The 27,070-nt window shown below is 39.1% G+C and overlaps 2 protein-coding genes across 2 annotated transcripts; both read right to left on the bottom strand.

Moving 5' to 3' along the window:
- Window positions 1–2,228: 2,228 nt before the first annotated feature.
- On the bottom strand, window positions 2,229–2,654 carry LOC145158710 (uncharacterized). Its single transcript, XM_079077569.1, has one exon. The coding sequence runs from the start codon at window positions 2,652–2,654 to the stop codon at window positions 2,229–2,231; it is 426 nt and encodes a 141-aa protein (XP_078933695.1).
- A 17,868-nt stretch (window positions 2,655–20,522) lies between these two features.
- LOC145158709 (uncharacterized) lies at window positions 20,523–21,526 on the bottom strand. Its single transcript, XM_079077568.1, has 2 exons — window positions 21,352–21,526; window positions 20,523–21,271 (listed from the first exon to the last, which is right to left on the bottom strand). The coding sequence occupies exons 1-2, from the start codon at window positions 21,524–21,526 to the stop codon at window positions 20,523–20,525; spliced, it is 924 nt and encodes a 307-aa protein (XP_078933694.1).
- Between the last annotated feature and the right edge of the window lie 5,544 nt (window positions 21,527–27,070).

Below are 27,070 nucleotides of genomic sequence, written 5' to 3'. Positions count from 1 at the left end.
GCTCTCATCACCGCCTTACAAAATCGACCACTCGTCACCCTCAGAACCATCGACGCCCCTAAAATAAACGTTCCATCATTAACATCTCTCTCTCTCTCTCTCTCTCACCAAAAAAAACAAAAATGTTAGAACTTGAAATTAAAGTGACTTTCAAACTTGAAGATGGTTGATAAAGCCAAAGTGAGTTTAACCTCATTGATATTGTAGTTTAATGTTTCTTGTATTTCTCTTCAATTGAATATTAATTTCATGTTTCATGTATTCTTTGTCAGATTGTAGTTTAAGATGCCTTGTAACTGAGGATTGTTGTATTTCATTTGAAATCGATGAAATATAAGAAAAAAATATTAGGTCTCACTTTACTGGTTTGAGTTCTTTCAATCCTTTATGCTCATATGGTATTAGTTTAATAGAAAGTTTATTGAACAAGTTGGGTTTGATGTTGTTATGCAATTCCAACGGAAGAACCTCATTTTTGTAATTATTTATAATTTGTATCATATTTGCTCCTTTTAAATTGGATTTGATGTTGTGTAATTCTAAAAGCATAGTAAAATGGTAAATTTTCATCATTAAACACAACAATTTACCAAGGTTAGCAAACAATATGATTTTATTCATAGTAAAATTCATTAAGAACCTTTAAATCATCCATGCATCTAAATGATTAAGATCTTAATTATCCAGAGGTTGTCTAATAACCCCTTACATTATTACTAAGTTCGTCCAAAGCTTATTAGCCATTTATAAACAAATGAAATAATATTTTTAACATTGTTTTAAACATTTTTAATGATATTACTATTTTTTTTTTTTGGAAATGGCAATTTGTATTAAAAAAAAATCCCCCGGCTAGCAAGAAACTAGCGAGGGAAGGAGAGCATAACAGGAAAACAAACAAAAGGAACAAACAGGAAACAAGCAAAAGGAAAAGACAACTACAGGAAATGAGATACAATAATATTAAGAGTGAAATGGAGAATAGACCCAGTCTTTCCAATCAGATAATCCACCTTTGCCCCTGCATTTTGTCCAAAAGAAAACCAATGACTTGATTGCCCCTGAACTGTTTGTTGGAGAAAGAAAGACCCCGTTGAACACCCGATCATTCTGATATTTCCACAAGTTCCAGATTAACCCGTGACAAATGGTGATGAATCTCTTCCATTTTGTGAGGCAACTACCCTAATTTGCTGCAAAATTGAGTACTTCCTCCACAGATGAGAAATTCTCTTGTTGGATACCACACCATGTGAATATTTGCTTCCTGACCTCGTATGCAAAAGGGGACGAGATGAGAATGTGGTCCGAACATTCAGTACCGTTATTACAAGCTCCACAATTATCATGATCAATGTCAATCCCTCTAGCTCTTAAGGCCACCGCAGATGGAATTTTCTTTTGAAGGGCTCGCCATATAAAACAATTAACTTTGACTGGGGATACCTTATTCCATCTAAAGTCTGATGTTGCGCGATTGGGGTAAAGGAGCTGATCAAGTTTCTTTCTTAACGTACTTACAGTGAAAGGACCACTAGTATCAATTGTGTATCTCCATTAGTCATCACCAGGTACCAATTGCACCACTGATAAGTCTCATTTGAGATTGACAATGATGTTTGATTCGCTTCCATCATCCACTCGAGATTTCCAATGCCCCTCAAAGTTTCCATCTACAATTCTTTCAGCCACATTGCATCTCTTCCTGGATTCAAGTGCAAGTAGAGATGGATATTTTTCGCCGAGTGTTACTGGTCCTAACCATTTGTCATGCCAGAATAAGGTGTTATCGCCAGATTTTACCTGTAGTTTGAACACGTCATCAATTTCAAGTCCGAATTTCTTGATTTCTTTTTTGCACTCTGCAATGTTATTCCACACTTCAGTGGTTTTCTTATTTGACAAATAATCATGGGGTTTATTGGTTAGGTTATGGATTCCTCTTATGACTTTCGCCCAAAGCGAGTCTTTTTCAACTTTTAAACGCCACCACCACTTGACTAATAGGTTTGTGTTCAATGTACGAATAGTTCCTACACCCAAACCACCTTCAGCTTTATGGGCAACAACTTTGTCCCAAGACACCCAGTGAATTTTTTTGTTGCTTTCGTCACCGCCCCATAGGAATCTTCGTCTAATTTGTTCTAGTTTTTCCATTATAGCCACTGGTGCTTTAAAGAGGGAGAGAAAGTAGGTAGGGAGGTTCCCTAATACCGAAGTGATTAGTGTCAATCTGCAACCAAATGAGAGTGTTTTTGATTTCCAGGAGGATAGCTTGGAGCTGAATTGTCTATGATTGGTTTCCAGTTTTTTATTAGATTCATATTTGCTCCAACTGGGACACCAAGGTAGTTGAATGGAAGTGAACCCGCTTCAAACCTAAGGATGTTAGCCCAGTTCTTAGTCTCTCTAACTGAAGCCCCGATACCGCAAACCTTTGATTTGTGAAAATTTACTTTAAGACCTGATGATGCATTGAAGCATTTTAAAATGCTGGCTAAGTTTTTCAGATTAGTTCTTGACCATTCTCCCACGAATAAAGCATCATCCGCATAGAACAGGTGTGATAGGGTTGGGTCATGGTTCGAAATTTGGATGCCTTTGAAAATGCCTTTATCCCTCACCGCCTCCATAGCTATGTTGAGGCCTTCCATGGCTATAATAAAGAGGAAGGGTGAAAGGGGATCCCCTTGACGAACACCTTTTGTGATTTCAAATTCTTCCGATGGGGAACCATTAATAAGTACCGAGGCTCGAGATGACTTGAGACAACCACGTACTCATTGTCTCCATTTACTACCAAAGCCCATCTGAGAGAGCACTGAATCGAGGTATTCCCAGTTGATAGAGTCGAATGCTTTGTTAAAGTCAACCTTAAACATCAATACCTACTTCTTCTTCGCCTTTGACCATGAAAGGAGCTCGTTTATCACTAGTGGGCCATCAAGTATGCTTCTACCTTCCACATAAGCTGATTGTACATCTCCAATAAGGTCCCAAATAACAGATTTGATTCGTATGGCCAAGATTTTTGATATGATTTTATACATGCAACCAATAAGGCTAATGGGTCGGTAATCAGTGAGGTCGGTTGGATCTTTAACTTTAGGAACAAGGGATATGAACGATGAATTGTAGCCTCTTGCAAAAGTCCCAAATTTGTCAAAATGCAAAACAAAGTTCATCATATCTCCTTTAATTATCTCCCAGTAAGTTTTTAAGAATTTGAAAGTTAGGCCATCAGGTCCCGGTGCCTTTTCGCTTCCGCAAGCCCATACCGCTTCCTTTAGCTCCTTAAGACTAAATGGAGCTTCAAGTTTGATCGCCTACATCGTGGATAAGGATTTGAAGTAGGGACTGAGTAGTTTGGGTCTCGAAGCCCTGGTCTCTGTGAACTTGTTTTTGAAAAAATGAAGAGCCTCTAACTTGACTTCGGATGCATCTGAGCTCCATTTCCCATTTATCATTAGCCCGTTGATTCTATTCTTCTTATTCTTACTGTTGATGTATCCGTGAAAAAATTTTGAGTTTTCATCGCCTTCCATATTCCATTTCACCTTGGCCTTTTGTTTCAAGTCAAGCACGGCTAATTTTTCTAATTCCAGTAATTTTTGTAGGCCAAGGTTCCTAGTTTCTAGTTCGAGATCGGTTAATGGTCTTGACTCGGCTGCCTTTTCGATGAGTACCACCTCTGATTTGATTTTGAATAACTCATGATTAGTCACCTCATCAAATTCCTTCTTCCAGCTTTTAATTGCGTTTTTTAAAAATCTAATTTTTGCAGCAAGATACGCATCTGGATTGTCGTAACCTCTAAATCCTCCCATGCTTTCTTTACAATGTCGTCAAAACCATCTTTTAGTAACCACGAGCTGAATAGTTTGAAAGGTGTAGGGCCGTAATCTGCAAATGTGGTGATTAGGGTGTCTGGACAATGATAAGACAATTATCGAGGCTGTGCTGTGACAACTAATGATGGAAATGCGGAAAGGAAGTTTGGACAGGCCAAAAATCTGTCGACCTTGCTCAATTTTGCACCGACCCTTGTCATGTATGTATAAGTTTCGCCTCCCATCCTGAAGTCTTGTAAATCTGACAACTGAATGAATTCATTAAAGTAGAAAGCACTTGATGGGAAGAAGTGTGAGTTGTATCTTTCTTCTGCTCTGCGAACTACATTGAAGTCACCAAACAGAGTCCAGTTACCTAGTTTTACACTTTTAATTGCTAATAACTCCTGCCATAATTCTTTTTGATCTCCAAGGTTGTGTGGCCCATATATGTTTGCAAGTACTGTATCCCCATCGATTCCAATCCATTTTCCTATGATTATGATGTAATGTCTAGATTTGAGAATCTCCTTTTTGATTAAACAACCTTTATTCCATATTAATAATAGACCGCCTGATCTACCAGTTGAGTTTACCCCTTCATAATCGAAGTCTTGAGATCCCCAGCATCCCTGTATGTCAATTCTTTCAAACTCAGTTATTTGTTTCCTGTATCCCCATGAAGTTTGTATTGTGTAAATGTTCCAGTCTCCTCACCCAGTTAACTTTGGCATCATCTCTAATGCCCCTAACATTGAGTGTCATGCAGTTCATTGATCACTCGGGTTCTCACCGATATCAGCCTCTGATTCTGCTAGTGAAGGGTCACCAACGTCAATTTGGAAACCAATCTGTACTCGAATCGTAGTCGTTTCCATAATTCATGTCGTCTGAGATGTTTCCTTAGAGATCCCTGGAATATTCGTGCCTTCATCATTCGTAAGGTTCATGTGTAGATCTAAATTGACATTTGGAACATCGTACATCTCCGATTGAAGCACGCGGATGAATAAATTTGAATTATATGTTTGGTTCGAGTGAATGGGGTGAGAGGATTTAACAGTCGATTTATCTCTTTTCCTTTTTTTGAGTTTAGGTCCTCCGCTGTTTGTACCTTTGGAATGGCATTCAGTATTTTGGGCTTGAGGAGATTTGAATAAGAATAAGGTTGTATTATTTGGGAATTGCCCAAAGCATCCAAGTGGGACTAAATTCTCCACTGTACCAGGAATATGGTTTATATGTGGCCCAATTGTGGAGGTGTGATCCATAATAGGTACAGGTGGCTCTTGTTGTGCCTTAGTAACCTCGTTGGGGATATCAAGCGACACACCTGTATTTTGACTGGTTAATACGCCATCATGTGTTGACTCGTGAATTTCTCCCATCGGTGCATTAATTGGTGACTCTTCGTATCCGATCTCCCCAGTTACCGGTGTTTTTGACGGTGGTACTACGACCGCCGGAGTGCGGTTGTCATTCGCCGAAGTGCGGTTGTCATTCGGTCGCCCTCCAATCGCCACCGTTTTGTCTAGACGGATATCTCCTTCTTCTAGTTCATCTGTCACGTCCTCCATCCATGTTTCAGTAATTCCTTCTGGGTCATCTTCTTCCTCATTTGATTCTTCTACTTTGTCAAACAGGGCTGGTTTAAACAGAGACCAGTCGTCTGTATACTCCACAACACCGATCTTGAATTATTGACTATTAGACTTGATCGTGATTTCCTCATTGATCCACCTTCTTGTTGACGTGAGGACTCCGACCTTACCCATGGAGTAGTCTCTCCTGTCCAATATCCCATCGAATGGGGTGATGACCTTACCAAATCTGCTAGCAATTTTTGAGAAATTGTCTTCGTCCCATAGTGGTAAAGGAACACCAATAATCTTTAGCCATGCGACTCTTTCGTAATCTGAATCATATTGATCTGCATTGACCGGCCATTTGAACCAGTCGTTCCATCTATTTTTGTCCTTTAAGTACTCATTTGCGTCTACAGACCATCTAAATCGTATAGCGAGTTTTAGACCTCCAAGATACTTTGTTTCCTCCTTCATGATTCCAGAGGCGTGGAGGTTAGCCATGTGGTCCAGACTAAGTGTTTCACCAATTAGCACACCTTTCTTGAGCCAGCCCTTCATGGACGTGTTGGGGTTAAGTGTGATCAACATGGCATCTTCCTTTGTTTTCTTTCCGTTCATGTTGTTTATAACTTGAGCATATGATTTCTGACCTCTCATTCCTTCGAAATGAGATGGGGCACCGTGAAACGCATTGGATTGCATGTTTTGTCGTATTGTGGGTTGGCGACATGTTTCATGGTTGTGGTATTGATTATCTTTACGTTGGTGTTTTGAAATGCTTACCTCCAAGTTTATGTTTCTGCACTTGATTCCTTGTAGCTTCGTTTCTGTATCTTTGGGGTTTGTAATTCCGACATATCTGACAAAAGAAAAATTCCTTTTGAGATAATCTTTCTTTAAACCAAAGTATATATCCACCACATTCCCGAATCTGCTAAAGGGTTCTCTTGGTTCCTCCTTTTTAGTTCCATCAGGGAACCCCGACACGTAGTAGTTCGTGGTTCCAGTGTTCCTTTGGGTTGTCTTGTTGGTTTTCCTTCGCCGGACCTCCGTCCATTCACCGCTCGTTTGGTGACCTTTCATCTCCTTCATAATATCATCGCAGTGCTTTAAGTTAGGATATTACTAAGCTCGCCCAAATGCTTAGTTTCCACTTCTAATTTGAATTTACTTTTAAAGATCTTGGGACCCTTCGAGAAGTGTCAATATTGGTATCGGGTGTCAATTTTTTCGCAACATTAATTTCTTCTTTAATATTGGTAATTCATTTCTTTATTCTTTTTATTTCTTTTATGATATCTTATCTACATGCAATAATTTCTTTGCATATTGCACTTTTACACGTCTCATCGTTGATATTTTCACAGCTCTACATATAAACCACTATATAATAGGCATCATTTGTGGAAATTTTTCATCACCATAAAAGTCCTCATAGTCTTTACAACAATAATCACTTTTGTTGGTATTGTAGAAGTTTGTAACTCATTTATTTTTTTCGACTTTCTTAAATGACCTAACAAATATTTTTTCAAGACAAAATTATATTAAAGACTCTGAAGCAATAAAAATTGAGATTGTGGATTACTTATTGAACTTCACCTTATCTTATTGTTAAGATTAAAGAATCAAAACGATAAATAAAATAATGAACATGAATCAAACAATTTCTCATTACTAGAAAATGAATCAAAATCAACTCCATATATACATGATTATAGAAGCAGATAAAGTAATTGAACTAACTGTAATAACTACTTTATCTGGTAAATTACTAAAATGCCTTTTCACATAACCAACTCTAACAAACTTTGTATAAAGAAATGTGACGTGTTTAACACCCCCCTAAATTTGGTGGGCATGAACAAACACCAAGCTTGGATACTACATCAGAATGTTTAAATCCTTAGAGATTTTTGGTGAAAATGTATGGCCGTTGTCGATGAGTAGAAACGAAGGACAAATCAATCAAGTCAGCTTGAACTTGTTCTCGAACATAATGAGAATCAAGTTCAATATGTTTAGCGTGCTCATGAAAAACAAGATTCGAAGTTATGCAAATGGCGTAACATCCCAAAAATCATAAGTAAAAATTTCAGTTTTAAGTCAACCAGAAACCATCAAGTATTCATATCAAACCATCCAAAAGTATGTCAATGCGAAAATAGTTACTAGATTACAATCTCAAAACCATAAAAATGCGAAAACACGGGTGGATGCGCTGCGACCAGGCTAGGCCCTTCCCTTTCGAACCGGAAGTATCTCAAACATAAACTTAAACCGTAAGCACAAAGCTTAGTGAGTTCCCCAAATACCACATAACATACATCATACATACATATCATACATAACATATAACGGGTATATTTCACCCTTAAGTCCCTTCTGACTCTCTAAGTCCCTTCCGACTCTCTAAGTCCTTTCCGACTCCTTTGATATCTTTCAACCGGTACGGGTCTATTTCACCCCCTCCAGCTAAGCATACAATCATACTAGAAAGAGTCGCAAAGATAGCAAGCACATACAAAGATATTAGTAATGTCACGAAGACTACTATTATCCTATAATATAATCCAGCAGGTCGGCATCGGTGCCTTCAACTTACAAGTACAGTGAGAAGATTCCCCTCAATCTGAAGATAGACAAATCATACCCTCGGGATGCTGCTACCACGGCTCCTCACACTGAACATATCTAAAATTAACCCTAATAAATAATCAGGGTATAACCCATAATAAATGGTACATATTATAATCTAACATACTAAAGGTAAAAGACCATTTTACCCTTCTCTTAATGGACCCAACCAACCATGGCCCAAACCCCTAAAGACTTAAATCCCAACAATGGCCCAAAAGACCTTTTGGTTAGTACGCTAAGTGTACCACCCCATACGCCCAACGTACAAGTCCCAACATCAAAGGAAAACAGGTTGAGTCACGTTACACTGAGCGTGCCCAGAGGTTACACTCATCATACTCCCCTGATGTCCAAATTTAACATTAAGCACTTAATACTTAAAGTCCAAACTTCCAAATCACAGATCTGGCTCTTAGACATGTCTCTACTGATAATGTCATCAACTTGATGCCTTTGTAAGGCTCAAAGAGACCCAAAATCCATTTCTAACATTCTAACTTCATATTATGACCATCAACTCATCCATGGTTGAGCTAAATCCATCAAGATGCTATTTTTATGCATTAAGGACCTCAAAAACATCAAAATCTACTATCCTAAGCTTCTAGAGTAACTTATACTCACATGAATCAACCCAAGGGACCAAAATATGCCAAAACCCTAAACTAATTAGATCTAAGAGATGAATCAACAAGATTGAGACTTTATACCTCCAGAAGAATGGTCAAGGTGAGCAAGGTCTGGATCTACAAGCTTCAAATCAACAAGTGCTTCTATAAAGGGTTCTTCTTTCTTCAAGATTCACCAAAAACACACCAAGACACACAAAAGGCTCAATACTCTCTAAAAAAGAGTTAGGGCTTCAAGGGAATTGCTTTGGGACGAAAGAGGCTGGTGATGGAAGAGGCCTTGAGGTTATAAGGTGTTTAAATAGGGTCCAAACCCTAAAATTTAGGGTTTGCTCCTGACTTGAGTACGTCCTGAGTACTCTAGGTACACCCAACGTACTAAGGGGAAAACCCCGTTTCCAAGTCTCAACAAGGTACGCCCCGTGTACATAAATTATGCCCTGTGTAATGGCAAAATATACAATGATTAAACACTTAGAATTTAAGGAATTTACTTGGGAACCGGGCGTTACAATTCTCTCCCACTTGAATCAGACTTCGTCCTCGAAGTCCGCCTCTCTAAACAACTCTAGGTAGTGCTATCTCATCTCATCCTCAGGCTCCCATGTCAACTCATAGCCTTTTTGGTGGTGCCACTTCACCTTCACTAAACCCACAACCTTATTTCGAAAGGTCTTCGTCTTCTTGTCTAGAATCTCAATCGGTCTCTCTATGTAATTCAAGTGCTCATCGACCTATATATCCTCCATATGAACCACTACAGAGTCATCGACCAAACACTTCTGCATCTGAGATACTTGAAAAGTGATGTGAATCTGAATGAGCTCCTCGGGTAGCTCTAGACAATGAGCAACCTGCCCACCTGGGCAATAACCCTGAAAGGACCAATGTACCTGGGGCCCAGCTTGCCCCGCTTCCTGAACCGAATGACACATTTCCAAGGTGACACCTTACAGAGTACCACATCCCCAACCTGTAATTCCAAGTCTGACCGTGTAACATCATAAAAATCATGATAAAATTAAACTTTTTAAAACAACCCAATTTCACAAATTGTTTATAAATCATAGTTTTCAAACATTTTTCCAAAACATCAGAGTCTCCCAAAATCATAAGTCATAAATAAGAGGATGTGTACGGTCACGCCTTCGCCTTCCCGTGGTCATCTGAAGTACCTGAAACATAACCTAAAACTGTAAGCCAACGCTTAGTGAGTTCCCCCAAAGTACCACCACACAACATAATAACAAACAACATGCATACAAAGCCTTCAGCCTGACTGGAACGCCGCACCGGCCTACAGATGACCTGGAACGCTCACAAAACCTTTAGCATGACTGGAACGCCTCACCGGGCCCTCAATCTATTTGGATCGTTCTCTGGGCCTTCGGCCTGACCGGTACGCCTCTCGGGCCTTTAGTCTATTCGGGACGCCCTGGGTCTCTTGGCCTTCAGTCTACACTAGTATGCCTCAACCTAACCACACACAACATGTTGACATATACATAACATATAAACATACAGATAACCAGTCAATCAGATAGATCGTACATACCACTAAGCATAGCATCATCCTATATACCAGGATACCGTTCAAACAGATCACTACAACACAATATCATTCTATCACAAAGCAGGATATCTAATCTAATGGCCTAACCTTGGTGCCTTAGACCCATGAGTACAGTGAGGAAAACTCACCTTGAAAACTGGACAAAAGTTGATGAGGTCTCGACTCCGAATCTCAGCTCTAATCAACACCTATTCCAACCAAATGACCAATCTCAGACAAAATCCCAAAATACCCTTAAGTGTTGGCTTACAGTTTTGGGTTATGGTTTCAGGTACTTCGGATGATCGCGGGAAGGTGAAGGCGTGACCGTATACATCCTCTTGTTTATGGCTTATGATTTTAGGAGACTATGGTATTTGGAAAATATTTTGAAAAACATGATTTGTAAACAATTTTTGATATTGGGTTGATTTTAAAATAACAGAGCCTTGGTTTAAGTGAATTGGAGGAACACTCGTGTGAATCCAATCTCAAACTGTCAGAGGATCTATTTCGGAGTTTTTTGGGTCTATCAAGACTGTTGTGATTGAGCGATTCGATGATCGCTACACTGCACTCTATGAGGCTGTTGTTGCTACAGCAACCGCGGTTGTTGCTGCCGTGGGGGTTCGAGGGGAGAGAGCTTTTCAGTATCAGGACTTCGACAATACGATGCCCCCGGAGTTTGATGGGGTCAAGAACCTGATTGTAGCGATGAGGTGACAGTCTAATGTGGAGGGTTGTTTCTTCACATGTTCTTACCCTTCTGACCAGAAGGTCAAGTGCGCCCTGAACCTTCTCCGGTTAGGGGCGAAGGATTGGTGGAGGTTGGTGACTGGTTCTTACACTTCTGAGTAGAGAGTTGTTGTTACTTGGGAGCAGTCCTCGGAGATGTTCTGTGCAAAATACGTTCCCTTGGTGGAGAGGGAGAGGTTGGCCTAGGAGTAATTAGACCTGATACGGACGACCGAGTCGGTGATGGAGATCACCAAAACGTTTACTGAGAGGGCTCTTTTCTGCCCTGAATTTGCTGGTTGAGAGCAGGCTTAGATGACTCGGTACTTGAGCATGCTTAAGACGGATATTCGTCAATTCGTGTCCATCCAGAGTTATGCTACCCTCGCTGAGCTTCAGGATGTCGCGATGAGGCAAGAGATTGAGATAGAGATTCAGAAAAGAGAGTTGAGGTAGGCTCCTATTTAGTCACAACCTACAGCGAAGCAGTTCAAGCCCGCTGATTTGAGATCTGGGGGACAGAAGGGCCGCATTTGTGGAAAGTGCGGCAAGGTTCATGAGGGTGCTTGCCGATCATCTGTTGGATGCCACAAATATGGAAAGAAGGGCCCCAGTAGCGAGCACCAATATTTTTTACCGCTATGATCAGGTTGGCCATATGAAGGTCAATTGTCCATTGCTCGTTGCCAAGCCGACACATGATCTATCCCCGGCTACTCTGAGGATCATAGATGGACGCCAGGGTAAGGCGGAGCCCCCGAGGGCTCGATTTCGTGCTTTCCAGCTCAATACGGAGGAGGCCAGGGCGGTGTCAGACATCGTTATGGCTATGTTTCCATTATTTATTCTGCCAATTATTTTATGGTATGCTTATGTTTATGATTCTGCTAGGTACCTTCTTAGTGAATTCGTTACCTGCTATTGTGCTTTTTGACTCGGGTGCGGGTTGTTCCTTTGTATCTCAGTCTTTTAGTATGGGTTTTGATATGACTCTTATAGACTTGGAGTGTCATTTGCAGGTTTCTATCGCCAACAAACATGGGGTTTCTGCATCGAGCATTTATCAGGGTTGTGTCTTGGAGATTTTTGGGGTGCCTTATTCGATTGATCTGATTCCTATTCCCATGGGGGATGTGTGTGTGATAGTAGGGATGGATTGGTTGAGAAGGTATGGAGAGAGTACCAGGATTGGTTCAACCTTTTCTTCTACTGTCAGGGCTCGGTAGTATATTAAGCACAAATGTATAGGTTATCTTGCGTATGTGGTGGATACTCGAGTTGGGAAGCAGGTTTCTGTTTTGGATGTGCATGTTATTAGACCGAGTAGCTTGTAGTGGGGATCACCGATCTTGTTTGTCAAAAAGAAGGATGGCTCACATTGGATGTGAATTGATTACCGGGAGTTGAACAAGTTGATGACGAAGAACCGTTATCCACTTTTGCGGATTGATGACCTCTTCGATTAGTTGTAGGGTGCATCTTGGTTCTCTAAGATCGATTTGAGGTCAGGGTATCGTCAGATAGGACGTGGATAATACCGTGTTTTAGAATTGTTATGGTCATTACGAGCTCATTGTGATGTCATTTGGGGTTACCAACGTGCCTACGATATTTATGGATTTGATGAATCGGGGTATGCAGGCCGATGATCGAACGATTAGTCATTGTTTTCATTGATGATATCTTGGTGTGTTCCAAGACCAGGGAGCAGCATGAAGAGCACTTTCGAGAGGTTCTGGGAATTTTGAGGCGAGAACGGCTGCATGTCAAGTTCTCGAAGTGTGAGTTTTGGTTATGAGATGTCCAGTTCTTAGGGCATCTCGTTAACCAGAAAGAGATTTTGGTCGATCCGGCCAAGATTGAGGTCGTGATGCTGTAGGAGGTCCTGAAGTCTCTCTCGGAGATAAGGAGTTTATTGAGATTAACAGGGTATGATTGGAGATTTATTCAGGACTTGTCCAATATTTCGGTACCCCTCACTCGTCCAACGAGGAAGGGTGTGGATTTCTGTTGGGGGCCTGAGCAACAAGCTGCATTCGAGACGCTGAGGCAAAAGTTGTGTGAGGCCCCATTGTTAACCCTCCCTGAGGGTGTTGAGGATTTTATCGTGTATTGTGATGCATCCATCAATGGTTTGGGAGCGGTGCTTATGCAACAAGGGAGAGTCGTTGCGTATGCATCCAGTCAACTGAAGTCACATAAAGGAGAGTCAGGTTGTTGGTTTCCATTACCATTTCCTAATCCACTTCGTGTTCTCACCATAATGTTTTGTGTACTAGAACAATCGTTTAGGGTACCGGGAAGCGCGGGTATATTATGACAGAGAAGGTTTTAGTTATGTTTGGACACATAATCTTCTGTATCACCCTAAAAAGGTTATATGTTAGTTCTAATACAGTAATTAAATGCTTAAAAGTAAATTTCCTATTAAAGGTCGACAACAAACTTTAGGTCTAGTTAGGTAATATCAATTTAGGCAACCTAAAGCATGTTATAAATCATTTAGCACATAACAACAAATTAGACATCTTATCCTAAAGTAAGCTAGTGCTTGTGTTGATTCAGGTATACTTCCTAAACTATAATAGACACACATCTCACGATCATCGCTTAACTTTCTAAGTTTAAGTTTAGAAATCCTCAAATATTCTTTGTTCACTTAAACTAATGTTCTAATACCAACAGTGACATCCCCATTTCACGGTCAAAAAATACCTTTTTATTTGTGCTTATTTTAAAACAGAGTATTTTTTATATTGCGGAATTTATCCCATAAAATTATTTTCGAAGAAATGTTTTTTCATTAATTATTAAAACTTGGGATGTCATAATTGATACAAGAAACATAAGCATAAACGTAGTCGTTACAAGTCTTACAACATATTTTATAACATGGCCTATATTTCCTCAAATCTTTCATCGGATCCAAACATCATTATCTTTATACTGCTTCCTGTGATAAAAAGAAACTGAGTGGGTCAGGTTGGAAAACCTGGTGAGTACCCACAATAATATAATCAATATGTTTAATTACTATCTCCGTCCCAAATTAATAGTCTATGTTTTCTTTTTGGTTTGTCCCAAAATAATAGTCTGCTTCTATTTATAAATATCCATTTTACCAATATACCCTCATCTATCATGGCATTTAAATGCAACAAAAAGGATAAAATTAAATGCAATAAAAGGGTACAATTGTCATTTCATTTAATAAAGCTAGTGGTAATTAATGTTTCCTTAATCTGTGTGTTTTTTGTCTGTGGACAATAATTTTGGGACGGAGGGAGTATCTATCAAACAATTAAACCAATTACCCATCTCCGTTTTCTTCTATATTCATTCCTATGGATATATCTTAAGGATCATCATGAACATCTTCGCTGAAAGTACTTGTAACATCCCTCTCTGGCACGTATCACAATATTGTCCGCTTTGGGCTCCGGCGCGAAAACTTCCCAGGGAGTCACCCATCCCTGGATTGTTCTCGCCCAGGCACGCTTAACTGCAGAGTTCTTATGGGATCTGTTGCCCTCACGGCTTTAAAACACGTTGTGATAGGGAAGGTATCCACATCCCTTTTAAGGAATGCTTAGTTCTCCTTCACAGCCGATGTGGGATCAGGTGCAACTAACCTGTCCGCCTTCACCCCCTATTATAGGTTTCGACGTCCCCATCGAACACATCGACTCCTGCCCTGGCTCTGATACCATGTGTAACATCCCCCTCTGGCACGTATCACAATATTGTCCGCTTTGGGCTCCCGATGCGAAAACTTCCTAGGGGATCACCCATCGCTAGATTGCTCTCGCCCGGGCACGCTTAACTACGGAGTTCTTATAGGATCTGCTGCCTTCATGGCTTTAAAATGCATTGTGATAGGGAATGTATCCACATCCCTTACAATGAATGCTTAGTTCTCATTCCCAGTGATGTAGGATCTAATGTACCCCACCTTTACCCCCCATTATAGGGTCGACGTCCCCGTCGAACACATCGACCCGTGCCCCAGCTCTGATACCATTTGTAACACCCCCCTCTGGCACGTATCACAATATTGTCCGATTTGGGCTCCCGACACGAAAACTTCCCAGGGGGTCACCCATCCCTGGATTGCTCTCGCTCGGGCACGCTTAACTGCAGAGTTCTTATGGGATCTGCTGCCCTCACGGCTTTAAAACGCGTTGTGATAGGGAATGTATCCACACCCTGCCAGGCATATCTGGGTGCCCGACCTACCCTGTCAAGCATAACTGGGTGCTCGACCTACCCTGCCAGGCATATCTGGGTGCCCGACCTACCTTGTCAAGCATATCTGGGTGCTCGACCTACCCTGCCAGGCATATCTGGGTGCCCGACCTACCTTCCGGTTCATTTCAATCGGTTACGAGGACTATTTCACCCCTACCACTACCACATATTAACATAGCATAAACATACTGTCAGGCATATCTGGGTGCCCGACCCACCCCCCGGCGTATTTTAATCGGTTACGGGGACTATTTCACCCCTACCACAACCACATAATAACATAGCAATAAGCACATAAATCATAACAGATAGTGGCATATCAGACAATTATCACAAAGACAATCATCTCTACTATAAACAACTACTAGTGGGCCGACATTGGTGCCTTCGACCCACTCATACAGAAAGGTAACTCACCTCACGCTCCTGGATGACAGATTCCCGAACTGTCAACATCAAAACAACACCCAATTAATAATTGGGTTCCAATACATAACCATAACTCCATGCTTGGGGTAAAAGACTACTTTACCCCCAACCTAGCTTGATTCAAGCCCAAGGCCCAAGCTCACACTCCAAAGGCCCAAAAGTCAACAATGAACCAAAGCCCAACATATGGCCCAATTTTCCAAATTGGGCCCAAACCTCTACATGGTCTTACCCTAAGGCCCAACCATTTATTCTAGTCCCAACACTTGGCATTCCGATGGTCCAATATCTCATAATCATCAAGGCCCAATTATGGCCCAATTTTCCAAATTGGGCCCAAGCCTTTCCAATGGGCCTTATCCTAAAGCCCAATAATTTCCTTAGTCCATAAACCTATTCCCATTTGGCCCTCGAAGGCCCACAACAACTTAGCCTAAGAAATGGCCCAACAAGAACCCAAACCTAATTAGTGTTTTTTCACATAAAATAACGATTAGGTTTAAGTGTTCTCGCTCAACCCATTAAGGAGTTAATCCATTAAGTCCATCACTCTACTAGGTCAGCCATACAATGTGGTCGGGATTAATTCATAATTCCAATCCAATGGTCCAAACATGCGGGTCCCGAGAATTCCAAATCAACAAATCCAAAATTAGGGTTTTCTAAACCCTAATTAGGGTTTCCAACCCAATCGAGTTCCCATTAGTCCATTTGTTAAGCTTTTAGGTTACTTAATTGTTAATTAAGTCGGGCAACACCCACTACCACCTCGGGTAGTGGTGGTCAACGACGACTCACGACGGTGACCACCACCTCACGGTGGTGGTGACGAATTTCCTTGATTATTCCGGCCAAGATACAATTGTACAACATAATATACAAATGAACACATACACAAAATAACACACACACACACACTCAGCCACCCTTGTGGCGGCATGCGGTGGTTGGAGGCGACAGCCACCACCTCACGGTGGTGGTGATGGCTTTCTTGCGATATTCGACCAAGCAACAATACACTCGACACACACTAACAGCAGAAACACACACACACGCTTTGCCTGGAACAGGAACACAACCATCCACCTGGTGGCGTATGGCGACGATAGTGGCACGAACAGCGGCAACAACAGCGGCTAAAGGCGGCATGAGGTGGCAGCCACCACCTCATGGTGGTGGTGGTGGTTTTTTCTTCAGTTTCTGGTCAAGCAACACCCAAAAACCACTTCAACTGAAATAAACACACATACCATCATTTCTCACGCACACAACCACCTCTCATGGTGGCTGGTGGCGGCAGCAGGAGGTGACATGGCGGCAGCCACCATGGTTGGTTGCCATGGTGGTTATTTACATATTCCGGCCATTTACACCCATCCATCAACTGAAACACACATCCTTATGCATGAAAATCACACACACAACACCGAAACATGATTATCCATCACCGAATACGCACCCTGTCTCGGCCACCCCTATGGTGGCGTATGGCAGTCGAATGGAAGGGCGGCAACGGAACAGTCGTTAAACGGCAGGGGCGATGTAGCACCAAAACAGAAACGGAGAATGAGATGGGAGAGTTTCGTACGTCTTTAACCACGAACGACAGCAGCGACAGCCACGGTTCGGCGTCGTCGGCGGCAATCGAACAACAACAATGAACGATTTCGCCGACAGCAATGGTTTGTGACCTTGACAGCGAAATCCTAAATAGCATGCTATCAAAATCATATATTTTTCTCGCTCGCATGACGAATAATTATTACTTGTTACTCCCTCCGTCCCAAATTGATAGTCCGCTTTTGACTTTTGAAGACTTTTTTCTTCAACTTTGACATTATATATTTTTATTTGTGTTATATATTACTTGATAAAACTTATAACAATGAAAAAACATTTAAAATACAATCCATTCATATATTTTGCATTAAGTATTATCTATCAAAAACAAAAATATTTAAGGTCAACATTGAAAAAAAAGACTTCCAAAGTAAAAATTGGACTATCAATTTGAGATGGAGGCAGTATATCTTAAGTGTCTAGCCCGAATACGCGGACGTTATATGTACACATCTAGGTAATGAACTTTTTTGAAGTGTTCACATATGACCATTATGATCGGCTGTAGTAAATTACAGTTTGTCATAATGGTCATATGTGAACATTTCCAACAAGTTCATTATGACATTTGATTCCAAGTTGAATAGACGAATTTTGATACTTAGCTATATAATAAAACTAAAGAGGTGAGATCGGGATCGTAGTGTGATCATGATCGTTTTTCACTTGTAAGATCTTAAAATCATAAAATCGTAAGATCAAAATCGAGATTTTAACAACCTTGATTTAATATCTTAAATAATAAAATTATATAAAATGATGATGTGTATTTTTCCCTGTAAAATCTGAAGTTTTTTTATTTGTTTATTTTTATACAAAAATAGTGTATTTTAAAAAGATATTAACCAAAATGACGTAACTTTAAAAGTATTTACCATTTACGTTAAATTTAGAAGGTAAAATAAAAAGGAAGGCAAATTGAATTATTAAGATAATTACATTTTTGTTTTGTTGATATCTAGGTAATTTTTTTTACACACTTAGATAACAAATTGAATTATTAAGATAATTACATTTTTTGTACACACTTAGATAACAAATTCGTTGGCAACTTGAAAAATATTTTGCTACATATTAGTTTCCGAAAATGTGGAAACGTGATATTTTTGTGAATATCCTTTAAATACAGATTCAAAATTTTAACGATTTTTTTTAATGAAGCGAAATGATCAAATCATAGGGTGATTACTTTTTATTTTTTATTTATTTTAATTTTTTAAATTTTTTTAAATTGATCTATTTTGATAATAGTTTTTGTATTGGACGAATAGTCATTAATCGAAGGCGAAAAGAAACCAAAATGTTACAGTTGGAAAGCACCTCAACAGATCCGGGTTTGATATTATGTGGAATTATTAAATGATATTTGTTATAAGAAAGCCAATTAGATCAAGAAAGCCAATTAAATCGCTACTGCCTACATCGACTAAGTTATTAAAATACCTCTAAAATAATTGATATATTACCGACTAGGTGTAACACCCATGTATTACATGAGTTCATTTAAAAAAAATAAATATGAAAATTCTAAACATTTGAAAAAGTTTGAATTTGTAAGAAAAATATTCGATTATTAAATTAAAGTGTTTTTTTCTATTTTAAATTTAAACAAATAATTTAGATAAATAAACAAAACAAATTAATGAACTTTTAATTTAGAAATATTGAAATTAGAAGGAAAGTCAATTATTTAAATTGATATGCATTTATTATTATATTTATTCAATTATTACATTTAAATGTTATGTGGAATTTAATAAAATGGAAAAAACCACGAAATGCCATGTGGAAAAATTTTAACTGAAAATAACCACAAAATGATATGTGGTCAAATCAATAAAAGTTTGACATGCGACAAAAAGATTTTCATTTATTAAAGTAGATAAGATATATTATATAGATATGATATTATTGTTATATATCCATGATACAACAAAATTTATTACACATAATATATCTGATCCATAATAAAGATGGAACAACCGTTCCTTCGAATATTGCTTAAGGAGTAAATTTAAGACAAAACTGCAAATTTGGTCCTTGTGGTTTGCCAAAACCTTTGGATGGGGTCCAAAATGTTTCCAACTTGCACCAAAGGTCCAAAATCAAGGTTTTCTTGGGTTTTTAGTCCATTCCGTCATTGTCCGTTTGTTTGGAGCCGTTAATGCCATCACGTGCCCTCCATGTGAGGGCATTTTGGTCATTTTAGGTCCTTATTTTAAATAATATCATATTTCTCCTTTATATACAGACTCATACGCAATCCCCTTCTTCTTCTTCATTTTGATTTACAGAGAAGCAGCAACAAAGGTCTTCTTCTTCTTCGTCTCTCATCTGCTTCTACTGCTACGAGCTTCAAAAATGGTGCTCTGCTTCTGTGGGAATGTTGCTGTTGTGCGAACCTCATGGACCTCACGAAACCCTGTCGTCGTTTCTATGCATGCCCTAAAATGGTAAGCAAACCCATATTAGGTTATGATATTTCGGTAGTTATGCAATAACTCTTCTACTTTAATGTATTCTTGTAGGGATCCAGATGTGGATTTTTGGGGTGGGTCGATCCCCCTATGTGTCAAAGATCAACTGTTATCATACCAGGACTGTTGAGAACAATGAATAGGTATGAGGTTGAAGTGGGTCAGCTGAAGATGTGTTTGCTTGCCTCGTGGGTCTTGTTTCTGTTGTTTGTGCTGTTTTGGAATTAGGAATTAGAAGGTTCATGACTTTTTTGTTGGTAATAACCACTTGAAAATGTTGTCTTTTGGTGCTAGAATGTGTAATTGTGGTTTATATATGTTGTAAGTGTTGTCTTTTGGATCATTGGATATGTAATGCTTTTATGATAATGGGAAGTGTAATGGTTTTATCTTTTTATGAATATGAAATTATAAAGGTTTTATGTTGACATGTTATGCAAGTGTAATGGTTTTACATGCATATATTAAGTGCATTGCCATAACATCTTCGTGCTTTGACAATACAAAATTAACCAATAACAATCTACATTACCAAAAGGGTACCATAACAGATTAATGCCAAAACACAATCATTACCAACAAAGGGCATTAAAGTACATTACCAAAACATTGGAGTACATTGTTCCATAAAAGGGAATCATAGTACATAATCAAAATGGAACCAAAAAAAGGAATCAAAGTACATAATCAAAATGGAACCAAAAAAAGGCATCAAAGTACCAACTAAAGTGCATTAGCAAGTCTTCACAAACATAAACAACTTAAGTACTTAAACATCAATTCCCATCTTTGGCCTTGTAGGTCCTGGCATTGTGACCCTTTTGCTTACACTTACTACGTGTCATAGTCAAAAACTTCCTGCTGAGTGATTGAGTTTCATTATCATTTTGACTTTGACTGTTTGCTTGCCTCTTACGTTGCTGGATTTCAATCCTTTCCTCTGCTGACATCCTCCTTTTCTTTTTTGGCCTGCCTATAGCTTTGTTGTGAGGTGGAGGCACAAGAGTTGTTGGGCAATCACTCTTAGGCCACATGGCTCTACCTTTGATAGGCTCCACCTTGAAGGAGTACATCTCTTTCCATGTATCAAGCCAATACACCTTATGGACATAGGTGTATAGTTCTCCCACCTTTTCATTATTGTCTGCCATTTCATTTAGGCTTGCAATTGCATGCTTGCAAGGAATTCCAGTAAGCTCCCACTTTCTACAACTACACTCCCTTTTGTCCATGTCCACCACATGCTGATCATTCCATGGACCTTTAACCTGATACTTTTGTCCCCCATTCCATCGTGCATGATACTTACTAGCAAGTGTTGTGTTTGCTTCCAAAATTCTAGTACCAGTTGGAGTTAGTGGACCTTGACACTTGTTTAACACCTTCATCACATTGCATACTCTCTTCATAAGGTACTCTCTGATAAACTCCAAACAGCTGATAATGGGTTTGTCTCTACCTTTCACAAGTTTGCTATTGAACACTTCACAAAGGTTATTCAATAACATGTCTAAAATTGCCCTTCCTAGTAGTTCATTAACAAAATTACAGTTAGTGCATATCTATACTATAATAAATAATAAGACAACAAATTGAAAAAAATACCTGAAAAATGACTTCTAACCCAATGATGTGGAGGGATTTTCAAGAGCCACTGATATGCTTCTATGTCATAATTCCTTAGCTCTACCATTACAGCTTCAAACTCTGGTATGGTGGTGGCTGTAGCACACCTCCAAAAATACTCCTTGTACTCTGTAGTCTTAAATAACTTCCTCATGTTCTGGTATATGTGTCTAATACAGAACCTGTGTTTCAGCATTAGGAAACAATTGTTCTATGGCTGGTAGAAGACCCTGTTTTCACAAAAACAAAATAAGTAATTAGCATTAGTCTGTAATGAAACCTATGTATGCAATATTAAATGTAACTATAGTACCTTCTGCCTATCACTGATAAAGGTGAAGTTGGAATTTGAATACAAGTCAAGATCATCTGCAAGACACTGAAGAAACCATTTCCAACTTGAAGTGTTTTCACTTTCAACAACAGCATATGCCAATGGGTAGGTTCCATTGTTGGAATCAACACCAACTGCACTTGGTATTTGACCTGGGAAAGGTCCCTTCATGAAGGCTCCATCTAAGCCTAAAAATTCTCTCAAACCTGCCTTAAATCCTTTCTTTAAAGGACCTAAACACACGTATATCCTTTTGAATTGCCTGGTTGGGGATGAAACCACAGGTTCAGAAACCACATCAATCTTTACAGTTGTACCTTCATTTGTCTTTTGTAGCTCTAGCACATACTCTCTCAAAGCTGCATATTGCTTTATGTAATCTCCTGCAACATTTTTGGTGGCTACTGCTTTTGCCCTAAATGCTTTCTCTTCTGAAATACTAACTCCATATGTTGATTGGAGTTGCTCTTGTAGGGCACGAACAGGCAGGCCAGGATTAGCTTCAATCTGATCCATAATATGTTTGGAAAGAAATGTTGTTGTGCAAGATCTGATTTTTCGTGTTTGGAGGCAGATGTGTTTCTGATTATATGTCTTAATAAACCAATAGTCCTGTTCACTTGACCTAGATGCATGAAGTTTCCATGTGCATTTAACTTTATCTGAGTTTACATCTTTACCCTTTACCTTTTTCCCAGAGGTAGGTCCACCTACCCCACTTGCATTTACAACTACACTTCCATCACAAACAGCTGTTAATCTACTCTTGTCATTTTTTGTGAATGAGATATTCCTCCTTGTCTCTAAAGCATGCAGGTCAACTTTATCTTTCAATTCTTTCTTGGCTTTATATTTCTGCCCAATATGAAAAGCTACCTTGTGCACCTCACCAGCAGAACATAATGTTTGTTTCCCCAACTCTTTGGTCATTTCTCTTCTTTTCCTGTTGTCCCCTGAGTCATCACTTAGTGAATCCCACTCGTCATTGTCAATAACCTCCACATCCTCTTCTTCGTCACTATCTTCATTTCTTTGACCACCCAAACTTTGACATCCATTGAACTCTACTTCTGTATCAATATTTAGATTGGAATCCTCCATGTCAACTTCAACATCTTCTATTATGTTGTCCTCATCAATCATAAAGTCACTATCTTCATCTTCACTGTTTTGATTCTCAAACTCAATGTCATCAGGCTCCTCTTGTCTCCACTCATCATTGAAAGGAATATTATCTTGGCCTTCATGCCCATTAAATGGGATGCTATCTTGGTCTTCAAACCCTTCAAAAGGTTGAAAATTTCTCATTAACTCATCATCTATGTTGATGTTAGTTGAAAATTCATTGACTCCTTGAGGATCATTATCCATGACAACCCTATACCCCTCATCTGCAAATCCTTCTACACCCCCACCATTGGATTTGTTCATGTCAAGTTCTTCATTCACATCAATCTCTTTGTTTAACTCTTTTTCTGCATTAACTGCAACAAACTCAGAATGCACAAATTCAGGATGCATTGGCTCAACATCCTTACCTTTATCAACTTCACCACTTGCCATTGTTTTTTCACCACCTTCCCAATCCAAGTTAAGCTTTCTACTACAAGACGATGCCCCTTTACTATGTTTCCAACCTTAGATCTACAAAATTCAGGTGTTGCTGATTTGTATAAGGTTAATGCTAACCCTAAATCACCCTCACCAACATCAATTTGGATTGGAGTTACCACTTTATGAGCAACTACAGTTGATGAGGGTCTAAGAGGATCCTGATTGTCCATGTCTTCTATTATAACCCTTCTTGGACCACTTGGGGACATAAAATATGTAAGCAAGTTTGTTTGACCATGCTCTGTGTACACTTTAATCATTTTGTTATGGGTAACATACCGTGACAGATTACGCACATCATCATCGTTACCTAATGCTCGGAGTCCAAAGTCAAATCCTTCATTAGGCAAACGGAAATGGTAATACATGATTTCAGTACCATCATACCCTAATTCTCTCATCATCAAGTCTAGTTCATGCACAGAAAATTCATCAATGTCGACAACATCAAAGTACCTTACTTGCCCATTAATATACCTGATATAAATAAATCCTCTCTCGTGTGTACGAATCATGCCGGCGCCTTCCCGCGATCCTCACTAGTACCTGAAACACATCACACAACAACTGTAAGCATAAAAGCTTAGTGAGTTCCCCAATATACCACATACAACACATACGCCACTCGAGGCTACAATATGACCCTCCGGTCCGATGTGTCTCAGCGGGACCCTCTAGTCTCGTAGCTCGTTGGACCCTTTGGTCCGGTCATAGCTCGTTGGACCCTTCGGTCCGGTCTGTATCGTTGGACCCTTCGGTCCGGTCTATATCGTTGGACTCTCCGGTCCGGTCTATATCGTTGGACCCTCCGGTCCGGTCTATACAAAACATAGCATACATATAACACAATGCACATACTCTCATACATACACATAGCATAAAAGGCCCTCTGGTCTACACATAAATACCACTCCAGGTAATGTATAGTGAGAAGACTCACCTCGGATGTCTCAGATAATATCCCGCCTGTGTATATACTGATCTAGCCTCTGCCTATACACATAACATAACCATCTCAATCAACCACGACTCTCTAGGCTAGACTAGACTCTCACATGTCCTCTAAGAAGGCTAAATGGCTATTTTACCCTTCAAACAGTCCACAAGTTCCATTGTTGACCAAACCCTAAAAGTCAACAAAAGTCAACGGTTAACTCTTGACCAGACTCGCCGAGTGCACAAATGTGACTCGGCGAGTTCAGTCGTGAACTCGAGTCCTCTATTCCCCTTCTGACTCACTGAGTCATTCCCCCAACTCGGCAAGTCACTCACTGAGTGATTCACGGGAAACCCTAACCCTACTCGCCAAGTCTGCCCTTGGACTCGGCGAGTTCATGTCATGCACAAACTCAATTGACCTCCTGAGGTCAGATCTGTTCCTTAGAACCATAGATCTGACCTTCCCACGCCTGATAATCACGTAAAGCTTGGATCTTGACTCTCATGTGACGTCTAGGAGGCTTTACTTGGTGATTTAGCCCCAAACACAACAACCTAAGCTCATTGCCTCCATAGCTCAACATAAAGCAAGCTGGAATAAGCTCTTTAGACCACTATGGGTCCAGATCCGAAGTCTCAAAATGAATAGGGGCCATATTCTCACAACTCCTTCCAATAAAAGACGTAAAAACTCTACATCTATGGATTCCTTCAACAAAACAGATAAAGGGGCGACATAATACCTCAAAGATGAAGTCTTTTGCTCGAAATCCCCAGATGCACAACCTCCTTGGTCCCCTCCAAGCTGGAATCACCTCCTTCTTGTAAGAATCAATCACAAAGATCAAGAAATGGCTCCTTTCCTCTCACAAACGCTCTAGCTCTTTTAGGGTTTCTCTCTGGGGTTTGGTAGCCGCAAGTGACGGCCCTAAGGGCCTTTAAATAGGTCCCAAACCCAAGAAATTAGGGTTTCATTAAACAGCGTGGACTCGTCGAGTCCACGTATGGACTCGCCGAGTCCAGTCATTAATCCAGTCCAACAATGCGCGACTCTACTCGGCGAGTCTAAGCGCCTACTCGCCGAGTCCCTCTCCAAAACTCAAAAATAATTAGATAAATACAGTACCTAGAAATCCGGATGTTATATTTTCAAAGTTTGAATCTTACCATAAACTTCTTGAACGTTAACATTCTCTCCAACATTTCTAAGTCCCTACATTTTCAAAAGCATGAACACAAGCCAATTCTCAGACAATCGTTAGGGTTTTTCCGTCTGGCAAATTGAGGTATGAGTAGAAGACGAAGGAGTGAAGTACAATCTGCAATCTTATTAATTGAAGTGGCGGCAACGGAGGCTAGGACCTAAAATGACCAAAATTCCCTCACATGGAGGGCACGTGATGACATTAACGGCTCCAAACAAACGGACAATGACGGAATGGACTAAAAACCCAAGAAAACCTTGATTTTGGACCTTTGGTGCAAGTTGGAAACATTTTGGACCCCATCCAAAGGTTTTGGCAAACCACAAGGACCAAATTTGCAGTTTTGTCTAAATTTAACGATTACTTTGTGTTTTCTAGTTTTTAATAGAAAATGATCCTAATAGACATTTTTTAGACTTTTTTACCTTCAAATAGCCACACAAAATGAAGAATAACCCAAGTAGCCATTAGTTTCACAGTGAAACATCTGCGAAAATCTGCTTGACTGCAGATTTTTTTTTTATTTAGTTTTTTTTTTAATTCAAATTTTTGTTGGTCACCTTTTATAAAGCCGAATGATATAATGATTATTATAAAGTTTGTATGCGAAATCAAAAAGTTTTTTTTTAATGATTTTTATAGCACACTTATAGTTGGAAGAACCCAAATGATATGATAATTGTTATGAAGTTTGTATACGAAAACTATGAAGTTTTCTTTTCATAATTTTCATCCAATAGACTACTCTGGAGTTAAAAAAATAGGCTTCCCGACATCCAAGTTGGGAGCGTAGTATGTCTATGAAAAATCATTCTTACAAGGAACACAATAAAAAAATCCAGCTTAAACGGAGTTCGTATGCAAAACTTATGAATGATTAAAGTCAACCTTTTTTTTTCTTCATATTTTTCACTGACTAGCCTCCTTTGGAGTTAAAATATGATTTTTCGGCATCCAAATTTGGAGTGTAATACAACACAATGAAATCTTTTTAGCTTAAACGAAATTCATATAAATGAGTTATGAATGTTCGAAGTTTACAAAATAAATATATATACATTTTCACAGATGGTTAAACTGTGAAAATTATGCCTATTTTGGTCTTTTTCTATTTGTAGTAAAAACTTTTTAAAAATAGCTATTATAGTTGTTTTCTCTTTTTTAAGGTTTAAATTGCAAAATAATCATTGTACTCGGTTAATGTCAGTTTTAAGGTTTAAATTGCAAATAATAATAGTAATAGTAATAATAATAATAATAACAAATTCATGGACGACTTTTTCGTTAATAAGGTTAAAGTTTAATGGTTTTTCTGAAAAATTTTCTTTTTTTATATATATATTAAAGTTATTTGAAGAAAACTTATATTTATTTATTAAAAAACATAAAATAAAGATATCATCTACGTTCCTTTCACTAAAAAACTCGTATTTTTTTTATTATTAAAAAACACAATAATGATTATTTATATATCATTTTTTTGATTTATTTTTTTTGTGATTCTCTTTAATAAATATCATTACTACAATCATAAAGATACCATTTAAATACAATTCCTAAATAGAGCTTCATGATATATGTGACCTACAAACACACTACTTACGAC

The sequence above is a fragment of the Lactuca virosa genome, chromosome 2 (assembly GCF_052849685.1).
Source record: "Lactuca virosa cultivar CGN04683 chromosome 2, Lactuca_virosa_CGN04683_v6, whole genome shotgun sequence".
Classification (NCBI taxonomy): domain Eukaryota; kingdom Viridiplantae; phylum Streptophyta; class Magnoliopsida; order Asterales; family Asteraceae; genus Lactuca; species Lactuca virosa.
Note: the sequence above shows the minus strand (reverse complement) of the source record. Positions and strands in the feature narration are given on the sequence as shown.

Bases quoted from the DNA above. Each gene is read 5' to 3' on its own strand.
- LOC145158710 (XM_079077569.1), bottom strand. From the start codon at position 2,654: ATGGAAGGCCTCAACATAGCTATGGAGGCGGTGAGGGATAAAGGCATT.
- LOC145158709 (XM_079077568.1), bottom strand. From the start codon at position 21,526: ATGAGGAAGTTATTTAAGACTACAGAGTACAAGGAGTATTTTTGGAGG. The intron at 21,272-21,351 runs GTATTTTTTTCA...ATGAACTACTAG, and splicing joins GGTTAGAAGTCATTTTTCAG to GAAGGGCAATTTTAGACATG.